The following is a 24,722-nucleotide window of genomic DNA, read 5'->3' as shown; positions in this document are numbered from 1 at the left end:
AGATTCTGTAACATGCAGCGTAAGGGCAAGAAATCAAAGCTTTCGGAAGAGACATTAGGGCTTATGAAGAAACGACGTGAAAACCCGCCTGTCACTTCGTCAGCTAAGCGGGCTCTAAACCAAGAGATCAACAAGCACGTACGACGCGACCTCCGGTGCTCCAATACTCTTGCCATTGAAAGAGCAATTGAGCTGAATCGGGGGTCAAAGGTGTTCGTACAATCTCTTGGAAGAAGCCACTTGACGAAGCTGACCACAACAAGTGGAGAAGTCGTTTCTTCGGTGCCGGCAGTCCTTTCGGAAGTGGAAAATTTCTATGGCCGGTTATACGCATCGCATGCATCTCGACCTGATCCCGGAAATGAAGATTTTAGAGCCACATTAACACGCCATTTCACCGAAGACCTGCCAGAAGTCAGCATTGGCGAAATCGAGATCGCTCTGAGACAGCTCAAAAATGGAAAAGCCCCTGGCGAGGATGGCATTACAACAGAGCTATTAAAAGCAGGAGGAAACCCCTTACTGGGAGAGCTCCAGAAGCTTTTTAATGCCGTCCTGTTTGAAGGGAGAACTCCAGAGGCGTGGAGGAGTGTTGTCGTCCTGTTCTTCAAAAAGGGAGACAAAACCCAGCTGAAGAACTATCGACCCATTTCCCTCCTAAGCCACGTCTATAAGCTGTTCTCAAGAGTGATCACGAACCGACTCGCGCGAAGACTCGACGAATTCCAACCACCGGAGCAGGCTGGGTTTCGGAGCGGATACGGCACCATGGACCACATCCACACAGTGCGGCAGATTATACAGAAGACCGAAGAGTATAATCAGCCCCTGTGTCTAGCATTTGTGGACTATGAGAAGGCCTTTGACTCGGTTGAAATCTGGTCTGTTCTGGAGTCCCTGCAGCGTTGTCAAGTAGATTGGCGATATATCCAAGTGATGAGATGTCTTTACGAAGCCGTTACAATGTCCGTCCAAGTACAGAATCAGCAAACAAGGCCCATACCGTTGCATCGAGGAGTGAGACAAGGGGATGGTATTTCCCCGAAACTGTTCACTAATGCAATAGAGGATATGTTCAAGACGCTGAACTGGAAAGGACGCGGCATCAACATCAATGGCGAACACATCTCTCACTTGCGATTTGCTGACGATATCGTCATCATGGCGGAAACGCTGCAGGACCTATAACAGATGCTGAACGACCTGGCTGAATCTTCTCTACGCATCGGCCTACGGATGAACTTGGACAAAACCAAGGTCATGTTCAATGAACATGTTCTACCGGAACCGATTGCGATACACGGCGCCGTTCTCGAAGTTGTTCGGAAATATGTATACCTCGGGCAGACATTGCAGTTAGGTAGAAACAACTTTGAGGACGAGGTGAATACGAGAATTCAGTTGGGTTGGGCTGCATTTGGGAAGCTACGTCGAGTCCTAACATCGTCGATCCCACAGTGCCTAAAGACAAAAGTCTTCAATCAGTGCGTCCTACCTGTCATGACTTACGGAGCCGAAACGAGGACACTGTCGGTACGGCTGGTTCACAAGTTTAAAGTCGCTCAGCGGGCTATGGAAAGGGCTATGCTCGGCATTTCTCTGAGGGATCGCATCAGAAATGAGGTAATCCGTCAGAGAACCAAGGTCATCGACATAGCCCACCGAATCAGCAAGCTGAAGTGGCAGTGGGGTGGCCATATTAGCCGAAGAACCGATAACTGTTGGGGTAAACGAGTTCTAGAGTGGAGACCACGCCTCGGCAAACGTAGTGTAGGACGTCCTCAGGCACGGTGGAGTGATGACTTGCGCAAGACGGCTGGCAGGAGCTGGATGCGAGAAGCCGAAAATCGATCTCAGTGGCGTGCAGTTGGAGAGGGCTATGTCCAGCAGTGCGATAGGCTGATGATGAAGCCATTTCTTAGTGAAGGATTTGTATGACATTCCGTCACTAAGACGACGAAGAAGTGACTAAAGTAATCATTAAATGTCTCTGAGTGGGGAGGTTAAACTTATTCATTGTGTTTGTATAATAACTGTATAATTTATTCCCAAATGTTTTCTTTTTGGGATTCTACATGATCTTCGCATGCTGTTTTTGTATGTATCAATGCATACAAACTGTTAAACCAATTAATTTTTTAAAAGATACTCTTTATCATGGAGTTACTTGTCCGTTCTTCTCCATAGGAAACTACTTTTGGAATGGGCAACTAGAATCAAACTTATTTATATTTTTGACGTTCATAAGTGCTTGTAAAGGCCTAAATGAAATGAATGATTTGACTTCAACAAAGTTCTTATTAGGTATTTGTTATGTTTGTGTATGTTGTCCACTAAGGGTTGCTATAACCATGGCCCGCTTATGGTTTACCGGCAACCTTAAGGTTTACCATAGCATGGTATGGTACTATGGTATATTTCTCTTTTGTCCGGGCATAGGAAACTTATCTAGATACCTAATATTTCCTTCATGGGGTTTTTTGTATTAAAAATTTCAAAATCAGTCTGGAGTCGCGCATGCCCTGAGCGACGGCGACAGTTTCTGAGTAAGTCCAGTAAAGTAAAGGCATAAACCATTTTGAGTGGACAAAGCACATTAAATATTATGTACAGTTTCTAAGCTACCTTATGAGCACAAAGCACTATAGAAGGCAATTCAAAGGCCTCAGTTACAGAATAATGTCATCATTGGTCTCGAGTCTCGACTACGACTACTCAGCGCGGTTCATTCTTTATACTATTAATTACGATCTACCTTAAAAAAAACTTTTGGTAGGTACTCAAAAATCGCATTAAAAGAGCTCAGAAAGATACACGTATGTTAAGTACCTATCTAAGGAAACACTACCTGCACTTCCTAGACGGGACACTAGGAATGATCGAAACTATGATAATTATGGAAAATAGAATTCATTGAAATCCATCGGTCGCGTCATGTAGAGGAGAGGGCGGCTCCGAGTCGTCGTGTGCTAGCACCGCCAGCAACAGCGCCTGCGCCGGCGCCACGAACACGCCGGGCAGCCGACACAGCCCCCGCGCCGCGCAGCCCAGCGCGCCGCCCGCCTCCAGCCGCCGCGGCAGCGCCACGCGCGCCACCAGCCGCGCCTCCGCCGCCGACAGCAGCCCCGCGCGCGCGTACAGCGAGCACCCCGCCGCCGACGCCAGCACGCCGCCCGCCTCTGCACACACGCCCCGTCCGTCAGCGCCGCGCCCCCCGCGCCCCGCACCCCACGCGCCCCGCCCCGCACTCACCCAGCGCGAGAGCAACCATCACGTGGCTGGGATGTACAATGGCCTCCGCGTCGCACAGCCGCTCGCAGCACTCCGCATACAGCAGCGCTAGTGCCGCCACGTGCACGCTGCGCGGCGGCGGCGCGGCAGGCGCGGGGGGCGAGCCCAGCAGCGCCGAGGTCAGCGCCCCCGCCGCGAAGGGCAGCGCCGTGGTGCTCGCCGTGCGCAGCACGCCCGGCAGCGACGGCAGCGCCGCGCGTCCGCACTGCCGGCGCGGTGCGTGACGTGAGGGTCGGGCGGAGCGGTGTGGGAGCGGGGGTGGGGACACTCACGAGCAGCGCGGTGTGCAGCGGAGTGGCGAGCAGCGAGCCGAGGTACACGAGCGCGCAGGCGGCGGGCGCGGCGCCGGGGCCGCCCAGCGCCAGCGACAGCCACGAGCAGCCGCCGCCACTCGACCACAGCATCACGCTGTACACATACCGGGCGACCTTATTTATTTATTGACTGACATAAGTCATAGTTTCTTGACCCTTCACGGGAGGAACGCAAGGACACCATCCTGCTTTAGTCGATATGATAGACAAACAGGAATTATAAAATATATTACTTTTTTGCCAGTGGTCAGGTGGAAAAGTCAGCTTTAGTACCTACTGAAAGTACCAGAAGATCCGTGGTTAGTGAAGACATGCATCACGCGGAAGGCGAGGGCGCCATGACTCCTCCCGCGAGAGGACTTACCGCCATTATCGTGGCGTGCCCTATCGGAAGCTGCTCTCAGTATAAGGATTTAGGCTCACCACATCTCTCGCCACCACACCTATCGATATCGAGACTGGTATAGTTCACGGAGTTTTGGTCTTAGAGATTCGAATCAAACTGTTTAAATGTAATAATAGTTGAAAAAACTAAAACACACGCTTTTAGCACGCATTAAATAAATAGAAAGCGTGGAGCGTTTTGTCCAAAAAAGAGTAAAGATTACATAAACGCTAAACGCTTTCTTTTTTTTTAACTATTACTTTTTGTTTTATACCTAAATCAAAGGGCGGCATTTCATAATGGCATCCACGTCCGATTTCGGCCACGGTGGCTGTTCTCTTTTAAGGAGATCAGCCAGCTGCGCAGGACATATTATAGTGCACGAGCCTTTGCGCAGACACAGGTGCACTCTCTATTCCTTCACTCTCATAACCCGATGGGACGGCAATCCGACACGACCGGAAAGAGATCAGGCGCAGGACCGACATCTACGTGCTCTCCGATGCACGGGTGAATCAATCACCAACTTCCAGACTACGGGCTGCTTTGTGAAAGTTTAAGAAAACCCACAAAGCGATTTCGGCCCGACCCGGGAATCGAACCCGAGACCTCGCGAGCACAGCAGCCGCGCTTGCGACGACTAGACCAACGAGGCAGTCAAATAGACAATCAGTCAACTTGGGACGGCCGCCATGTTGGATTAAGGTCACGTGATAAATTTTTTGTATCCCTTTCAGCAAACCTGTTTAATATCCATATCATGGGGGTGGATTTCAAACAGCCAGTCCGCCATATCGGGAAGGCCGCCATTTCTTAACTAGTCGTGTATTGTCATCAGAACTCACGAGTTAGTGCAAAATCTTAATGGGGGCTTGATATTATCTAAGTTAATAATGTCTCGCCGAATCAAGCCCCGGGAACTGGGTCAAATTAAGTTTCCAAGATTTGCTTACATACACAGACAAGTGAAGCTAATATAAGCGTGTTAAAAAGACATGAATTTTGATGAATGATTGAATATTTTTATTTACTTTTGTACTAGTGTATTGCAGACTAGTAATTCTAAAGCAGGGTTACGCGGAACGACGGCAGCTAGACGCAGTACTGACCCCTGCGCGATGCGGTAGTCCACGCCGTCCGTGAGCGCGCTGAGCAGCGCGGCGGCCAGCGCCGGCCACGCCAGCAGCGCGTGCGCCACGCAGGCGGCCAGCGCGCGCCCCCGCGCCGCGCCCCACCCCGCCCCGCGCCCCGCGCGCCGCCCCGCCGCGTAGTGCACGTAGCCCTGCAGCGCCCCGCCGCAGTACTCGGCGCGCAGCGGCCCTGCGCACCACCACCGTGTCACGCCACTCACACAAGCGTGCACTCACAGATACCCACCCGCTCTGACACCACTGAGCTGCATGTCCTAGGACTGCTTTTACCCTAGCAGGCGGGTACATGTAGCACTCATTTTATGCTGTGCATTCTAGGGTAAATAAAATATGATAAAAAAGGTAACAATTGAAAATCTAAAAGTTCTACAGATGAATAATATTTACCTTAATTTTCGTTCGAATAAATACTTTTTGATGAATAAACATAACAATAGTTGTTGACAGCTTGTGTGTGGCTGACGCGTGTCAGTGTTGTGAGCTGCCCGCCACCGCTCAGTGCTCAAGCCGTCCGCAATCTACATACCTATGCGGTGTGATGGTTCTTAACTCCAGGGATAAAATTCTGCTACCAAGATGCAACTACTGCAATAATAGTAACAGAGTTGTCCATACATTCAAATATTTTATTTTTTACAAGTCGTCACTCAGTATTTCATACAGTAATATTTTTGTCATGCTTTGCTTATGTTAAGGAAATAAACGTGTAATGTTGGTGCACCCTGCTCCTTAACATTTGTATCCTCAAACACAGCAATCGATGCTGTGCTTGTTCCGCAGTCACGTGAGACATATGAGGGTAAGTCCCGGCCCACCGCCGGCACCAATCCAGTCTTATGTCAAGCATTAACATTTGCATTCAATGCTGTTCATGGAAGTAAAACATTAGGGTGCACTACAACTGCTGCCTGCCTGCCACCCTGACTAGCTCTCTGTGTGCACACACTGAGTTCAGTTAGCAAGCTAAGCGCTATATTTGAATATAAAAGTACCAGTCAGTAGGTTGTCTTAAGAACTATATAAATATAAACTGTGAAAATGATGATGCAAGCAGACAGCATTTGATAAACCTAGAAATAATAAAATGTTAGAATTCAATTACATGATGAGGTGCAATGCGGTCTATGATGATGTAAAGTAAGCATGCAGACAGTAGTTGCCTCCGGGCGCGCCCAGCCGCGGCGCCAGCACCGCCAGCGCCACGGCGCCCGCCACCGCCGCCGCCGCCGCCGCCGCGCGCCTGCCGCCCGGCGCGCGCCACACAGCACCCATGCCGCGCTTCATCACTCAATCCACACGCAGGCCATACATCCAATCAAGCCCATCTAGTATTTTATTTCATTTCTCAAGTGTCTGGCGAGTATCTGCATTGCGTCACATTACTTCTTACACGGTCAATTTTCTTGCAATAACACAACTACTTAATCAATTCAAAGGACATATTTATTCCAATGAACAGTAAAATACTGACTCGATATTATATCCAATTTAAGGTATGTATAACTTTGTGCAGTGCAGATTAAATGTAGTGCAAGAAAATATCTGCATTGCTGTTGAATTAAATAGTAATGCATTTAAAAAATTCAAACACCGTATGTATAGCGCCTCCGCGTCTTACATACAGTTGACAGTGTCCTGTCGCTGTCATTCGCTGTCATGACAGCGACAGGACACTGTTATAAACTGACAGTGTCAGTTTATAACAAAGATTATAGTTCGGCCATTCAGAGAATGCGTTCCTGACACGTCGCGATTGAACTGACTGAATTATAACATTCATTGATTATTGATATAATAATGTTGTTTTAATGCTCCTCAATTGTTAAAACGGTAAACAACCAGCAAAAATATTTTTATCGTAACTGCAACGCCATTGCAAAGTTACGTCGTCAGTTCAATCGCGACGTGTCAGGAACGCATTCTCTGAATGGCCGAACTATAGGTATAGTAAGTTCAACTCAGTCGTGCGCGCGGCCTTATGTGTGGGTAACCCTTGTACATATACAGTGACTTTGTGTGCGTGACAAGAGGTACAGTCGGGTACAAATACAGTTATTTAGGGGTTGTATACGGCTGTTTAAAGAAAAACATTATTACGTAATTTAATGTTTATTTATTTATAATGATTCTGAATCGCTACTTGAAAAATCAAATGATGAATTTTCGGATTCGCTACTCTTCAAGGTGAATCATAAATTCTGACTCCATGTCAAAATGTCTATAGTATTCTTCTTTTCTCTTTTGTACATGTCGACAAGTATTATACCACATCCCTTCATCAATTTGACTTAAACGTTAATTTATGAGTTTCATTATTTCCGTCTTATTTTGGTCGACATTATGCGAACCAATATTATTTTTTAAAATTCCCCACACATTTTGTTTACATTATTACACTAGATTATACGTTTTTTGTGTGATCAAGTGGAGATCAAAGGGGGAGGCCTATGTTCAGCAATGGACGTCCTATGGCTGAGATGATGATGATGATGATGATGATGATACGTTTTTTTACATTCTTAGTCCACACTTTTATTTATTGTCCGCGTACCCCGAGCTAGAAAATATGTAAGGAGTATTTAATTCATCTTAGATATTTCACCTCATTTATTTCTTAGATATTGTCAATATCAATTTGAAAAGACGTATGAGAAAATAATGAAAAACTATATTTAGGTAATAATAAAAAGCTTTGAATGTTGTTTAATTTTTTGAAACGCTTTACCTGACTCCTTAATAATTTCTTCGTGAATAACTAGTATTTTCGTAAACGACTGTACCCATAACAAAAAGCGATAAGAACACGTCATGCTCGGACGACGTCACTGTCACACGAATGAAAGTTGTATATTTACAAGCCGACGCACACATAGGGCCGCGCGCAAATCTGAGTTGAACTATCTATACCAACTTATGTACGAGGCTTTACCATGGCTTTACTTCCATTTAGGCAGATCTAGAGCGGTACGACCGGTCACCATAGTTGATTTCGAAGTGGTGCTGAAGAACCAACCTCTCAAGCATGAGGGTGTGGGTTCGATTCTATTGGTTGCCCGGGTAACGGGGTTGAGTAGGTCAGATAGGCAGTCGCTCCTTGTAAAGCACTGGTACTCAGCTGCATCCGGTTAGACTAGAAGCCGACCCTACTCAGTGGAACTGAGGTGGTGACGCGCGTGTGTCGGCGCATGCCCCTGAGGTGATGCACGGGGTAGGTGTACACTACCCCGTGCCCGAGATGAGGCCCAAGCGAGGGCCAGCACCAGTGTGGGGCTGCGGAAGAATGTGGATTCCCGTGGCCCCGCGCTCACGTGCAAGGAGGACACAGGGGGGTTTTAGCCGGTAGGAGTCCGGCACACGCACACCCCTCCAGCTCTCCCCAGGCGGAGGAAATCCATGAGGATTACCCCCTCCCAAAAAAAAAAAAGAAGCCGACCCCAACATAGTTGGAAAAGGCTCGGAAGATGATGATGATCGAGGATTCCATCCACCATCTAGGCATCAGCCAGGAAAAATATAAAACGAAAATCCCTCATCCTTATTCTATACCCTATTTGCCGAGCCGTGAGCCAAAAGGTAAACAAAGAACAATACTTTTTCAAGATGTTGGGTATAACCCGACCGATGACAAAACGAAACATTGAGATAGGATAAGTCATTGACATATAACTATAGGGACAGGAAATGTCACGAAAAAAACCTGCACACTGCACACCTACAGTCTGCAGTAGTAACTAAAATGGCTGCCATTACTAGGGTTGAACCACTACCGGATTCAACAAATATCGATATTGTATTCTAGTTAGAAGTACGTACGAGTCTTACTGGGTGCATAAAAATAACCTAGTATAAATAATTTCTTCGTCATAGAACTAACTATCACATTAACTTCACTGATACTAATAACCTCAACAACATCAACCAAATGGGAGGAGTCATTTCAGTAGGGTGATACCTTTGAAAAAAAAAAAACACAGGCACAGTAATTATTTATTATTTCAAATAGCCCTATGAAAGTTCTTTCACGTCAGACTAGTTGCAGGGTGCCAAAGATTCGGTCTTATGAAGAAGAATCCGCAAGAAAGCTCTTAAAAAAAGTACAATAATTTACAATCGTTTTCAAGCTATTCATGAGAAAGTTATATAATGCAAATGGAGCTAATTATGTATTAATCGATAGTACAAAACAATTTTAGTGCTAAGAAAAAAATATTTATACAATTCGAAACCTATATTCGGTAACTAAGTTCTCAAGCAAATATTGCAACTTGCATTCCGATTTGCTCGTCCGTGCGGAAGCACTGCCGTGCCCGTTGTCGCCGTAGAAGCATCATGTGAAAATAAAAAGGCAAAACATATTATTTTCAATAAAATATGTCTTTAAAATCCTGAATTTTATAATCAAAATGTTTTTAACTGCATTTTAAAACTTTTTATCTGTAAAATGAAAGATATATATATAAAATCATAAACTATTCTCATTTATATATAAAAATGAATTGCTGTTCGTTATCTTCTTATATATAAAAATGAATTGCTGTTCGTTAGTCTCACTAAAACTCGAGAATGGCTGGACCGATTTGGCTTTTTTTGGTTTTAAAATGTTTATAGAGGTCCAGGGAAGGTTTAAACGATACGAAGTTCGCGGGATCAGCTAGTTGAAGTTGAAAATAATACACAACTCTGAGGGCTCATGCCCATTTTCACCAACAAATACTTAAATTAAGGGATCCCCTAAGAGCATTTACGGAAAACTTAATAAGAATTTCGTTTTCACCAAAGTTTAGGTATCCCTTATCCATAGTCATTTATGTCAAAATTGGGAGAGCCCTTATTCCAAGTGGCACTTAGATTAAGAGATTGTTGGTGAAAATGGGCATCAGTGTCTTAGGGACAGTAAGTTCTGATGTTAAAATTTGTAAAAGCAGACTTATTAAGTGGATATTTTATCGATACTATTATGACAACTGCACAGCACTATGCCAATATGACATGTTATTGTAAACAACATTTATTTCTAAATATAGGTTTTTATTCAGAAATAAACCAAAATATAAGTACTTTCACCATCAATTCATGTTCCCGTAACATATTTTTTATCCAATGTGAATTATTTTATGTAGTTTCTAGCAAAAATAGGTTCCTAACCTGTGTAAAGACAATCCAGCTTGATTTTAGTGCTTCCTAGCACCACACTTCACAATACAACACATAGGCATATTCGTTGATTATTTCACTATTGAAATAGTAAAGTCTTAAAAGTAAACACGAGTGATTTTCTATAAAATAGCAAAAATAAGTCACGAAGAGCACCTATTTGACAGCACAACTACCATGACATATGGCCAGATATGGCACGCACCTACAAACATAGATATAATATTACTAAACAAGATTGCGCACGCTCAAAATATATATTTACGAAAATGAACTCTATTTTAACGCAATAAGGTACTAAATTGGTTGCATAATACACAGAGGCAAATCCGAGCCGAGCGGGATAGTTCGAACGGAGGCTGTTTGTCTCTTTCTAACACCTTGCCAGCATAAAAAAATGTTGTGATCAAAAGTTTTGTCTTCCCAAAAAACAATTGAATCACTTATATTTTTATCTTATTTTAACAATTGTAAGTCAACAAATTAATAAAAATCGCATTAATTTATTCGTATTTATTATTAAAACATAAACAACATAAATTTTTATTTTGCTTTTTTTTATTTTCTAGCGGTAACCCTGAACATTCTTGGCGCGTAATCAGCATTTAAAATGTTGTTTATATTTTTTTGTATTAAATCAATTTAAACTGTTAAAATGGTGAAAAAGTGTTGCGTTTCTACTTGCAAAAGTGAATCCTATGGTGGTTGCAATATATCGTTCCACAGGTTAGCTAATAATAACATTTTCGTAAACCAAACAACTAGGGTGCCCATGAATTCTTGTAACGAGTCAAAATATCGGTGATGGATTTTAAAACTGTTGTACTATTGTTATAGCTTCCCAAAAAATGAAGAAAGGCGACATAAATGGCTCAGCAGTCTATATATGAAGTAGAAATACAAAAAAAAACAGTCTTCACTTCGAATCTTCCTGCTTTTATACTGCTAATTTCCGCTAATTATTAAAAGCCTTTATTAGTATCTTAAGGTCACAAACTGCGTAAGTTAAAACTTCAATACTAATCTGTGTTTAATAATCTTAGCAAATTCGGATTTGTCTCACATAGCTTAATCTCATAGTCACCCTATTAGAAAGGGACAGACAGCCTCCGTACTAACTGTTTCACTCGGCTCGTTTTTTGGGTTTATATGCGCAGTCCTGTTTACTAATATTATGTCTATGCCTACAAACAGGAGGATTTCAAAAGTAAATGTCACCATTTTACGCAATCACAAAAATATTGTTGTCCCTGTTTTCAAATACACTTATCTGCTTAGAAAGAGTGAGACAGAACTATGTTGCATAGTTTGTTTCATATTTCGCCCATATTTATATAACTATAGATACGTCTTTAACAAACGGCGTCTCCTTATAATTCTAAGCTCGATGGGATAAGTGGATAAGTCAATGTGACAAAACGTCACATTTTTATGTAAAATCTTCGCAATATTACAATTTAGTAGCGTTCCATGTTTGATAATCAAGTATTTTAGGTTTTTATTTATTTATTTATTTATTTATTTATTTACAAATTTTTGTACACACACATAATAAAGAAAGATGACAGGAAAGAAAGAATTTACAAAGGTAATGCTTATTTCTAAAGAAATCTCTTCCAGCATACCTGCGAAAGGAAAAGGAATAAAAGAGATGTAGACAGTGTGTAAAAAGCAAGGGAAACAGAAATTAAAAATGGAAGAAAACAGCTGTATATTGTATATTATACCTACATAAACAATACGTAAATAAGGAATATATACCTACTAAATAATATATACCCGAAAATAAAATAATATATACCTAGATACATATATAACTAACTAAAATAACTATGATGCAATGGACAGATAATGTTCTTTAACTTTCCTCTTAAAAAGTCCAACAGTTTGGCAATCTCTAATCTCATGGGGAAGGGAATTCCATAACCGAACAGCGTGAACAGTAAAGGAATAGGAATAGAAGTCAGTGGAATGGGAAGGAAATTTTAGAATCGTTCTAAGATGTGACCTGCAAGGCGCATCACTAGAACGGATGAAGGAAAACCGCTCTCGAAGGTACGAAGGAAATTTAGGGTTATAGAGGATGTTGAATAATAAACACAAAATGCGAGTGTTCCGGCGAAGTCGAATTGGGAGCCACTTGAGACTGCTGCGAAAGCTAGAGACGTGATCATATTTTTTAAGATTAAAGATAAAACGTATACAGATATTTTGCAGACGCTCAAGCTTGTTTAAGAGCTCCTCGGTGGCATCCAAATAACAGGCGTCAGCGTAGTCAATAATGGGCTGGATTAAAGTTTGGGCTAAAGAGATTTTGGTCTTCAAGGGTAAGACCAAAATCTTTATCTTTATCTTTTTTTTTCATGTAAACGATTTAAAACATATTTAATTAAAACTAGCTTTCGCCCGCGGTTTCACCCGCGTCCCGTAGCCGGATGGTGACAAAAACTATATCCTAAAACCTCCTCCCGGGTCTAAGTTACCTCCCCTCTAATTTTCAGCCAAATCAGTCAAGTCAAGCCGTTTTCATGTTATGTCGTAACAAACGGAAAGCGGGTTTATTTTTATGTATATAGATTAAGAAAACAATTTATGGCATTTATTTTGATAAAATATGTTCATAGCTTCAATCGTCACTTATAAAGAATTATTTTTATAGTTTGTTTACCTTTTGGCTCATGGCTCCGCGAATAGGATAGAGTGAAAACGTGAAAAAACCATTGAGCTATCAGCTCCTCAATCTATTTTGTAAACTTTGCAAATTATTATTATAATTTAAATAAGAATAGGTACCGCTGTTTACTGTCAACTGCATCAAAAGACGATATTGTTGTTGAAAATCGGACTGTTTTGTAGGTATATGGATATTACAAGATATGGCCACATCATCCGTTCATTTCTGTTGTCTGCTGTCTGTCACGCACGTCACATCTACAAATGTCAGAGAAAACAAAACAACATGAGACTGCACTCTACAACACTATACTTTTCCTCAAAACGAAGACGAACTAAATTATTACGTTAAATTACCTACTCTATCTAGGAAGTTTGCTAGGAAGCCTTTAACGCTAGGATATATAATCAAAGGTTCTGTTGTAGATACTGGGTACTAGATGAAGTTTTCTCATCAATTATGAAACATTAGCTGAAAGTATTTTTTTTTTAATTAAAATAAAATCAGTACAAAAATATATAAGTACTTAGCTCTTTTAGCGTACATAGTGACCTGCGAGTTACCTTGTCGGCAAATTGATCTAGTGTTATCTTCTTAATCAGTGTCGCCGTTACCGTTACGGTAATTGTTATTGTGTTTTGTTTTCAATTGCAATATAGTTTATGTATGAATCGCTCATAAAGTTGCACGATGGAATACTGAAAGCAGATACCGGCGCGATAAGGAAGGGGCGTCGTGCCGCGCGGCACGCCTAGATATCAGAGAGCGGCCTGACCAGTAAGCCGCCAGCGCAGACTCGCCCGGTCGCGCCACAGCTGCGCGCACGTCAACAGGTCAACGTACTGCTATCTCTAGGTACGTAGTTCTTGTTGTGTCTAACTCGAGAACATCGCTACTTGAACAACAACAGTATTGTGTATATCATGGGTTAAGAACTAGAGTAGCGTAAGGGCAAAAATACAAAAAAAATTTTTTTTCACCATTCGTTTATTTAATCCCCATATTTTTATGTGCCAAAAAACTGGAACGATGTAGTGAGTTGATTGCTTAGTACAACAATAACGTATATAAAAAAAAAGATATTTGTTTATTGCCAAAATGAAGTGTTTCTACTTACAATAATCTTGACATTATTTTCTCAAAAAAATTACGAGCACAACGATCGTAACTCGATTTACAGAGCGAATAAGACACCAAATATGCCTTCAATGTAATCGCTTAAATAACGTATCTTGCCATACGTTATTAACGCAGAAAGTTTGATTATTATGTAGGCTTAGTTTGTTTCGTGCCAAATAAACGTAAAATACCGTTACTGCTTATGGGTCCTTGTTTCATAAGCTTCCGTAATTTTTCTTCCTGCCAAAAAAACGTAAGGGTGGGATACGCTACTATGGCACTTATTTATGTAACAGCCAAAATGACGTATGTCAACCAGTTTTTGAAAAATAAATTTTATTAAAATGAAACCGTATTTTAATTGACCAAAAAGTTACATTATTCTGTAGTCGATAAATAAAGTTTTATTATTCTAGTAAAAATCTGATATCTAACTACTATAAATTTTGCCACAAAAAGGGCTATAAGATAACAGTAGGTAAATTTGAGTTGTTTTCGGGCTCTCCCGAGAAGTTGCCATTTTGACCTTATGCTACTCTAGTTCTTAACCCACGATATATGCTATCCACCCCTAAGACGACCCACTGACTGTGAATAGGTACAATCCAGGATGCCACTTGTGTAAACTAAGTTTTTAAATTCCTATCTCTCATAGCCTATTCGTAAATACATACTGACAAGTATGTGTAAAACAATGCAACGTTGAGAAACCATGATCTTAGGAAATAGGTACTAAAGACCTATTCTTCGTTCCTAAACTATATATGTGTTTATAACTATGTATGCTTTAAACTTATTTACCTACTTAATATGTGAACATGTCTAGTTAAATTGTTGATTCAACTATACTATCAATAGCTGGATAATTCTTGCAAAGGAGATTGGGCAAGAATGTATGAAGTTTGGTCCAAATGTCCACCACGAAAGAGACCTATATAATTAAATAGTCCACTTAATTTAGAGTAACTTTTACTAAGAAAGTAAAAAAAAAAAACAATGCCAAAAAAAAGTTATAGCCAAAAATGTATTCTTAATTTTCGGTAGTTTTTGTATGTTATCATTATTATTTTTTATTTTATTCCACTTCCATTTCCACATTTTATCTAAAACTAAGATGAGTAAGACACATTTGAATATAAACAGCCCATATTTGTTTTGCCCGATGGATGTACGAATCACTAACCAATTGAGGCGCCAGAAGTGCTTGAATATACTCAGCTGTTCCTGGATCTAAGAAAGTTCGATGTTACTGGTGGTGTCTTCTCTCTAATAATGAACAATTCTATTTTGTCAGAAGTAACAGAAAGTACGAAAATCGAACATCACGGAAAGTAATTGAAAAAATGAAATTGAAAAAATCTATAAAATATTTTATTTGATTTTGCTTTAACCCTTAAATTGGCAGTGTACTCCACAAAAGACATTAACTTTTGTTAAATCGAATGTAGTACCAATCTTTAAAAAAATACAATTTTTTGTTCTTTTTGGCTTGTCATTATTGTATATTTTGGTAGAAAAAATATTTGAATGTGGTTCCATTGAAAAATAGCAGTCAAATTCAAAATGTCTTCGAAGCGGTCTGGTGTATCCGGGTCACGGGTAAGTTTTTTGTGTTTTTCTAAATTTTTTTGGATGGGACTTGTGGTTATTTGGCTTTAAATTGCATAGGAACATTATAAATAATATCAATCATTCGTAATTTTGTGTGTAAATTATGTAATCGCAATTTTATAAGTTCATAACTGTGTATGTACTCCCTGAATACCGTTGCCAAGTACGTAGTGAAGTCCACAACATAAACTTTGGTATACACGGAGTACATTGCCTATTACTTAGAAATGCAAACTAGCCTTTGTTTGTTGGTTTTTATGTAAAATGACTTCAGTTGTGTTGTGAATTGTATGTCATACAGCATGTTCTTTTTCTTTTTCAGCAGTGCTTGAACCTGAAATGACCTGATTTAGCAGATATGCTTATATCTTTGCACCCGACCCCTTTCAAGACGTCGGCTCTTGAAAGGGGTCCGGTACATGGTGGAATTTGGGTAGGTGAAGGAGAAAATAATTCAGAAACCTACAGCTGAACGGCCTGTGGACAGTGTCAGAAAATGCTGTCGGACATTTTCCAGAAATAGCAGATAAGCAATCACGCTGTAGATTTTGCAAAGATAGAAGAACTAAAGTTTTTTGCGTGAAATGCAATGTGCTCTTGTGTTTTATGGTAGGAGAAAGTAACAAAAGAAATTGCTTCCGCTAATCTCACACGCAATAAATGCATATTATGTAGTTTGATAAGAATTATGATTAATAAAGTGAAGATTTTACTAAAATGTGTTTTATTGATATTTTGGCAACGTACTCCACGTAGTACGAACAGAAGAACCACTATAGTTGGCAACGTACTCCCCGGAGTACATAGATTTTCGCGAAAACTGTAATAGGTAGATTTTTTTTTCGATTTTTTTCAGTCATCTGTCATCGTAATAAACCAGGAAATAACAAAAAATAATTAAATTTTTGTAATAAATTGATTTGCCAATTTAAGGGTTAACTTTTTTCTGGCACTATATTTTTTTTTACTTTCATAACAAAAAATGTTTTATATTTAACGGGCTAACTAGCCATGTAGGTCTCGTTCGTGGTGGACATTTGGACCGGAATCGCCCATTGTCCTTTATTTAATACTTCTGCACATTTTGTAAAAGGGCGGACTTAACAAACAAATTCAAATGTTTGACCTTGAACATACTTGAAAGAAAGAAAAAAAATTTTTTCAGTAGAATTAGTATAGGTAATAGGTAGGTAAGTGTTTTATGGTGTAACTAAGACAAGCCAATGACCATTCCGACCAGACTCAAACATTCTTCCTAACTGTTGTACAAACACTATAATAAAAGAAATATTATTTGTTTTGATCCAATACTACTGAATCAATTTGAACATATATTTCACTATCGGAAAGCTAAACTTTGCTAGAGTAACAGGCTATATTTTATCATGTACTGCTGGTAGTAAATCTGCATACAACTGCAGGAAATCAGGTAGTCTCATAATAATTATAACACTCGCATGTTACTACAACAACGTTCAATGTCATCAGTCAATGCTATAGTAGAATAGTAATAATTAGTCTAGCAATTTTATATTAAGATTGTTTAGGTAGCTTGAAAGCTTATCGTAAATTCTGATAGTCATACAAAATTAAATTTTTACTACATATGTTGAGCATTGTGTGACTGTACGTACACGTAATTTGTTGTGGATATCTACTTAACATAGCTACTGCAGATTACTATAATAGTTACTACGGTGGTACTCATACAAGTAGCTACTTGTTTAAGTGTAGATGAATAGTTAGATCTCTTTATGTGTAACAATTTGTCCTGAAATACTATAATAATAATCTTCCACGCCGATTTCGGCGACGGCGATCACTTCGACCTTAATGGCGTGCGTGTGCTCTCATGTGGCTGGAGTATCCAATTTTGTGCGTGAAAGTCCGCGCACATTGCGGACATGTCAGGGTACCAGCCACAAAGTTGTAGTTGATAGCTACAGGTGGTCGAGCTTTCAACTCATCTCGTTTGGCATCCAACTCAGAAAGCCGGCGTGCTTCAAAGTCAAAGACTTTGGCTTTAACGCGGCTTCTCCAGTCTCTGCGGTTGGATGCCAGATTCTCCCACTGAGACGGTTCAATGGAACAGCTTTTCATGTGGCGCTTCAGCACATCCTTGTATCGCAGCAGCTGTCCGCCACGTTTCCGCTTGCCCTCCTGCAACTCGGAGTAGAGGATGCGCTTGGCCACTCTAGTATCCGGCATGCGCAGTACATGCCCGCACCAACGAAGCTGTCTCCTCATGAGGTATGCTTCAATGCCACCTACATTGGCTTTCCTCAACACTTCTGTGTTACGCACACGATCAAACCAACGGATATTTAATATTTTGCGCAGACATTTGAGGTGGAAGCGGTCTAGTTGCTTGATGTGGCGTCGGTACGGTGTCCATGTTTCCGCTGAGTAGAGTATACAAGGCAACACAACTGCCATATACACAGAGACCTTTGTGGATATCTTTAGGTCATGGGAGCTGAAGACCTTCTTGTCGAATTTGCCGAAAGCAGCGGCTGCAGCACCAATTCTGCTATTGATTTCGGCGTCAAGGTCGCACTTTGATGTTATAATGCTCCCCAAATATCGAAATTTATCGACCTGCTTCAGCACATCTTCACCAAGCATAATGGTCAGTTCTTGACGTCCGTGATTGTCTAAAGACATCACTTCTGTCTTTTTGATGCTGATTTTTAGACCAAATGTACAGCACTGCTTGTGAAGGTTCGTGACTAGCTGTTGCAGGACTTCAGGGGATTCAGCCACGAAACAGAGGTCATCTGCATACATAATGTCCTGTATATGTGCATAGGACACCTTTAGTCCTGAGTCTATTCAGATTGAAAAGTTTGCCGTCAGTCCGATAACGAATACGAACTCCTTCAGGAGAAGAAGTCAATACTTCCCGGACTACAACTGCGAAATATAATGCAAACAATGTGGGAGCCAGGACACAACCTTGCTTCACTCCACAGGTGACGGAGAAGAAGCTCGATTGGTCATCTTCAACCGCTACACAACATTGCATGTCATCGTGCAGGAGTCGCAGGAGTCTTATGAACTTCTCTGTACACCCCAACTTTCTCAGTACCTTCCAGAGGGCCTCGCGAGGGACGCAGTCAAAGGCTTTTCCAGATCAATAAAGCAGAGATACAAGTGCTGTCCCTGCTCTCTACTTTTTTCCTGGAGTTGTCGGACTGCGAATATTGCCTCACAAGTTCCTCTGTCTGGTCTGAAACCAAATTGGGTTTCCGGCAGAATCTTTTCAGAGAGGTTCCTGAGGTGGTTCAGAGGTACTCTGGCGAAGACTTTTCCAGAGACAGAGAGCAGTGAAATACCGCGGTAAGAACCACATTCCGACCGGTCGCCTTTGTTCTTATAGAGAGCCCTGACGCGTGATAACTTAAAAGTTTCAGGAACTTGTTCTTTCTCCCACATAAGCACAAACATTTCCCAGACGCGCGAATACAGTTCCTCGCCGCCGTACTTCAGAAGTTCACCTGGTATAAGGTCTAGGCCAACCGCACGCTGATTTTGCTGTTGTTTGATGGCACAAAGCACCTCATGTTTAGACAAGGCATCATCCAATTCTTCTGCTATTTGAAGTTGAGGCAAACTGTCTATGTAGTGTAGATCGGCTGTTCGATCTACATTAAGTAGCTTATTGAAGTGTTCTGCCCAACGATCTAACACTTCATTTTTGCTTGTCAGCAGACTTTTACCATCCAGCGACTTCAGTGGTACCTTTATGAAGTTGGTGGTACCTAGGAGATTGCGAATTTCGCTATAGAAATCACCGAGCTGATTACTATCAGCAAGCCACTGGATGTATTGAGCCTTGTCTTGCCACCATTTATCTTTAGTGTGTCTCGTGAGTTTACGCAACTCACGGTCACTCTCTCTTATAAGTGCGCTGTTATTACTGCGCTTGAGAAGTTCTCGGTGTTTGGCAATAGCTTTAGAAAGAACTTCGTCGTTCTCATCAAACCAGTCTTGCTTGCGTTTAACATTAAAATAACACGAGTGACTAGGACCTGAGAGATGTCTCGCTGCCTCGTGATGGCATAGTCAATGAGGTGCCAGTGCTTAGATCGTGGATGCATCCACGTAGTTTTGTGCTTAGCAGCAAAGCGAAACATGGTGTTTGTGATTGCAAGTTGGAATTGAGCACATAAACTAAGCAGCAACTGGCCATTAGAGTTGATGTTGCCTACCCCATGTCTACCCAAAACTTTAGGCCACGCTTCATAATCTCGACCAACTCTAGCATTGAAGTCCCCTAACAAGAGAATCTTTTCTCTGTTCGGTATTTTATGGAGACATTGTGTAAGTTCTTCATAAAATTTATCCTTGATGTCGTCAGAACTACCTAGCGTCGGTGCATAGACACTGATAACATTAAGGAACTTGTCACCGTCTAAGTGAAGGCGCAATGTGGTTATACGGTCCGAGATGTGGATTGGACATTCTTGAAGTGTCTTCACAAGATTATTCTTGATCACAAAACCAATCCCGACCTTCTTGGTTCTGTTGCAGCAGTGCCCTTCCAGTAGAAAGTGTAGCCACCGCCATGCTCGACTAGCACGCCCTCATCGACAAGGTGGGTTTCGCTTACAGCAGCTACATCAATGTTGTAGCGGCGGAGTTCTCGAGCAACTATGGCCGTTTTTCGTTCTGGGCAGGCGTTTGTCTCGCGGTCGAGAAGGGTGCGAACATTCCATGCACCAAAAGTCAGTAAAGGTGTTTTAAGTTTATTACTATTGCGTCGACCACGAATAAAAAGATGCGGAAGCAGCCGTGGTTACTGCTATCCAAAGAGTGTTTGGGGTGAGCATTTTTTTTAGGGCACCTTTTCTAGCCCCCTCCCAGGCTGAGCAAGGAAAGCAGTGCTCCCCTAAAAAGGGCTGCTTTGTCGCTCTGGGTGCTGCCGGATTCCCTCTGTCCCCCCAGCTCAAAAAGAAAACGACCACGGCATGTACTCACACCCCCAGAGCCGCTAGTGTGCAGGTCTCAGACAAAGCTCAGGTTGCATCAGCCCGAACCTCTCTACCTCAACCTATCGCCACTAGTCAAAGTCAAAGTCAAAATTATTTATTAAAATAGGCTAATACGATTAGCACTTTTTAACGTCAAGATTTTACAAGAATGACAGCACCCCCAAAACGCCCCCCTTTCACCACTTCCTAGTGTTATGGCTGGAAAGAAGAAGCGGTGAAGAACAAACTTCCCAGCAACACAGCTGTCTATACAATTTAATTATTATTAATTTATTTTACAATTATACAATTCAATTTTATCAATTATTAATTTAAAACACCGAAAAATACAAAATAAAATAAAGCACTTTTGTTCCACTTCAGAGCTGCCATCTGCGTTTATCTGTGAAATAATCATTAACATTATAATATGCCTTTTTAACAAGAATTTCTTTGATTTTGTTTTTAAAAGAACTGTCCGTTAATTCCAACAGATGAACCGGAATTCTGTTATAAATGCGTACACAAATCGGGGTCTATAATAGTCTTCGCCAAATCCGGGTCCATTATACGGAAGCAGTCAGATGCGCAGGATATATTATAGTGCTCAAACATACGCGCAAACGCAAGAGCACTCTCTCGTCTAACATCCCTTTATCCGATAGAACGGTGAACCGCTACGATCGGAGAGATGTTAGATGCAGCAGTTTGACATACGATAACACGATCCCTATCGCTGCCTCTAGGCCTTCCTGCGATGCCTCGGTGTCTTGCCACCAGTGGTGGTCTGCTATTTAGCCAAGACACCATTTCGGGGGGTTTCCGATCAGGCTTCGGAGATGTTGTTACCAAGCGCCGGCGCCGACGGTAGCCGCCGCGCTACTGACGGCGCTCGCCGCCGTGCTCGACACTGTGCACGACACTGTGGCGCCCTCCAGCGGACACGCCAGGTACTGTGGAGAGCCTGCTCTCGCACACGTCCGGCGCCGGTGGTGACCGCCGCGCTACTGACGGCGCTCGCCGCCGTGCTCGACACTGTGGCGCCCTCCAGCGGACACGCCAGGTACTGTGGAGAGCCTGCTCTCGCACACGTCCGGCGCCGGTGGTGACCGCCGCGCTACTCCTGAAATACTAAGCATCAACAGAAAGTATTTTTAGAGATATAACACATTTTATGACATCATCTCTTGCATCTGAAAAAAATATACATCCATATTATGGAAGGAATTTATTGCGAATATTTAGTAATTTAATAATCTACTAGTTTGGTCTACTAGTAATTTAATAGATAGCAATACAAGCATGTCAGAACAGTTGTAGTGTGGAGCGTGAGGACGTGAGGGCGACATGGGGTTCGAGTGCGCGGTGCACGGCGTGCGCGTGGCCGTGGTGAGCGAGGTGAACAGCGCGCACTACGACGCGCTGGTGCTGGTGACGGCGCCGGGCGTGGCGCCGCCGCAGGCGCTCGAGGACTTCGTGGCGGACGCGCGCCTGCTGGACGCGCAGCTGGACAGCGTGCCGGCCGTGCTGCGCTGTCCGCGCGTGTCGGGCCACCGCCTCGTGCTGTCGCCCACGGGCCCGCTGACAGCGTACGACGACGTGCGCGCCGTGGGCGAGGCGGCCCGCGCCGGCGTGCAGCGCGCCGCGGCGGCCGGCGCCACGCGCCCCGTGCTGGTGCTGCAGCCGCACCCCTCCTGGCCCGACGCCGACCTCGTCGCGCTGCTGGCCGCGCTCGAAGTGCTCTACGTGGTGAGTTCCCGCTGCGGAGACAGCATACGTACGCCGCATACGGAGAGGGAGAGTATAACGTGTGTCGGTATGTGTTCAGCCGCTGCAGATCCGCGAGTCGTTCCCGGCGCAGGCGCACAAGCTGGCGGAGCTGGGCGTGTACGGCGAGGGGCTGCGCGGCGCGCTGGACGTGGTGGTGCGCGAGGCGGCGGCGCTGGAGGCGGCGCGCGGCGTGGCGCGGGACATCGGCGGCGCCGACCCCGAGCGCATGACGCCGCTGCGCGTGGCCGCCTACCTGCGCGAGACGTTCGCGGGCTCCAGCGTGGCGGTGCGCGTGGTGGAGGACCGCGCGGTGCTGGCGCGCGAGTACCCGCTGCTGGCGGCCGTGGACCGCGCCGCCGCCAGCGTGCCGCGCCACCGCGGCTGCGTCGTGCACCTCGAGTACGTGCCGCAGGCCTACGAGCGCACCGTCATGCTCGTCGGCAAGGTACTATACCGAACTACTACAACACCACAATGTACCTACTGACAGATATGAATGAATTGTAAAATGATACGCCGCAATCTCTGCATTTGCATAGCGTGTACGTCCCTTTACTCAATATGCTCGCGAATCAAGTAGTATAATGTAAGGGCGGCGCGTGTTGCAGGGCGTCACGTACGACACGGGCGGGTGTGACATCAAGGCGGGCGGCGTGATGGCCGGCATGTCGCGCGACAAGTGCGGCGCCGCCGCCGTCGCCGGCTTCCTCAAGGTGAGTCAGCCGAGTGATCATCCACGCACGTGACATCTCACTAAGTTAGCCAGATCACTACCACCAGATATTCCAAAATAATCAGTTGTATGTTTTCGCGTACTTTACGAGATAGATCTAAATAATTTACTAGAGGTTCAAAACATCCGTGATGGTACAATTGTTATGTAATATGATAAAAGGAAACATTTTGTTTGTACGCTAAAGGCTCCAACTGATCCTCTGAACCGATTTGAAAAATTCTTTCACTATTGAAAAGCTACTCTTCCCGAGTGTCACACGGCAAGTGACATAGGCTATATGCCCACGATAATACCCACGGGACGCGGCTGAAACCACGGGAAATCATCTAGAATCTAAATATTATCGCATGCAATATGACTACTTTTATGTTTGAAAATTTTGTTAAAACGGCAGTCGAAATCAGAGTCCATTATATGTAGGTAGGTATTACTTGTATTCTTTCTTATCTTCCATACCCGATAAGATACGTAGATTATTATAATACGTAGATCTCAATTAGTAGGTATGATGTCAAACATTACCCAGTAAACATTATCTTTTATTATTTTTAACTTATGGTTTTTTAAACACTGATTTTAACGATGAGTAGCACCATTCAACTATAACGACAATTGAACCGTATCCAGCCGTGTACCTATTTGCAAGTCGTTGTTTGGCCAACTTCATAATTATAGTTCCATTAATCCAATAATGGTTCTGCGAGTGTGCGTCGCGTGGTGCGCGCGGGCCGCTTGAGACAGTACCGCGTGTGTGCAGGCGTGCGACGAGCTGCGGCCGGCGCTGAAGGTGGTGGCGGCGCTGGGCATGGTGCGCAACTCCGTGGGCGAGGAGGCGTACGTGGCGGACGAGCTGCTGCGCTGCCGGCGCGGGCTGGCCGTGCGCGTGGGCAACACGGACGCCGAGGGCCGCATGGTGATGGGCGACCTGCTGGCCGAGATGTGCGAGCGCGCGGCGGCCGAGCGCCGGCCGCAGCTGTACACCGTGGCCACGCTGACGGGGCACGCGGTGCGGGCCTACGGGCTCGGCTACACGGCGCTGCTGGACAACCACGCGGCGCGCGCGCTGGGCCACGCCGCCGCGTTCCGCGCGGCCGCCGAGCGCCTGGGCGACATGGTGGAGGTGTCGACGCTGCGGCGCGAGGACCTGCGCGCGCACCGCGGCCGCGCGCCCGGCGACCACGTGCACCAGGCCGACAACGCGGCGTCGTCCGCCCTGCCGCGCGGCCACCAGGCGCCCGCCGCCTTCCTGCTGCTGGTGTCGGGGCTGCACGAGGCCGACGTGCCCTACGCGCACCTGGACGTGGCGGCCAGCGCCGGCGACCTGCCGCACCCGCCCACCGCCGCGCCGCTGCTGGGGCTGGCCGCCTACCACGGCCTGCTCTCCAAGCGCTAGTCCCACTCATGCATAATACTATACATAATAATCAATTTATTTTTGGATTTTTTTATTTTTTCTATTAATGCATAATAATATATCATGTAACAATAAATCTAAAATGTTGTTATTGTATTAATAAAGTTGTAATTTCACCGTCGAGTTTCAT

General features: G+C 43.8%; 2 protein-coding genes across 5 annotated transcripts; one reads left to right on the top strand and one right to left on the bottom strand.

Moving 5' to 3' along the window:
- Positions 1–2,894: 2,894 nt before the first annotated feature.
- Positions 2,895–3,695, bottom strand: LOC124641743. The gene is made up of 3 exons (XM_047179910.1): positions 3,602–3,695; positions 3,253–3,558; positions 2,895–3,179 (listed from the first exon to the last, which is right to left on the bottom strand). Exons 1-3 carry the CDS (start codon positions 3,693–3,695, stop codon positions 2,911–2,913), a joined length of 669 nt encoding a protein of 222 aa, XP_047035866.1. The 3' UTR covers positions 2,895–2,910.
- A 9,521-nt stretch (positions 3,696–13,216) lies between these two features.
- On the top strand, positions 13,217–24,708 carry LOC124641937 (putative aminopeptidase W07G4.4). Of its 4 annotated transcripts, XM_047180203.1 has the most exons (7): positions 13,217–13,590; positions 13,678–13,824; positions 21,419–21,622; positions 21,987–22,421; positions 22,501–22,887; positions 23,051–23,155; positions 23,936–24,708. In XM_047180203.1, exons 4-7 carry the CDS (start codon positions 22,020–22,022, stop codon positions 24,569–24,571), a joined length of 1,530 nt encoding a protein of 509 aa, XP_047036159.1. In that variant the 5' UTR covers positions 13,217–13,590; positions 13,678–13,824; positions 21,419–21,622; positions 21,987–22,019; the 3' UTR covers positions 24,572–24,708. The 4 variants fall into 4 exon arrangements, with proteins under 4 accessions (XP_047036159.1, XP_047036158.1, XP_047036156.1 ...); XM_047180202.1 differs by lacking the exon at positions 21,419–21,622 and having other exon boundaries at positions 13,218–13,590; positions 21,993–22,421; XM_047180200.1 differs by lacking the exon at positions 21,419–21,622 and having other exon boundaries at positions 13,218–13,590.
- The last annotated feature ends 14 nt before the right edge of the window (positions 24,709–24,722 follow it).

The sequence above is a fragment of the Helicoverpa zea genome, chromosome 23, assembly GCF_022581195.2.
Source record: "Helicoverpa zea isolate HzStark_Cry1AcR chromosome 23, ilHelZeax1.1, whole genome shotgun sequence".
NCBI lineage: Eukaryota > Metazoa > Arthropoda > Insecta > Lepidoptera > Noctuidae > Helicoverpa > Helicoverpa zea.
This window is presented reverse-complemented; position numbering and strand designations above follow the sequence as displayed.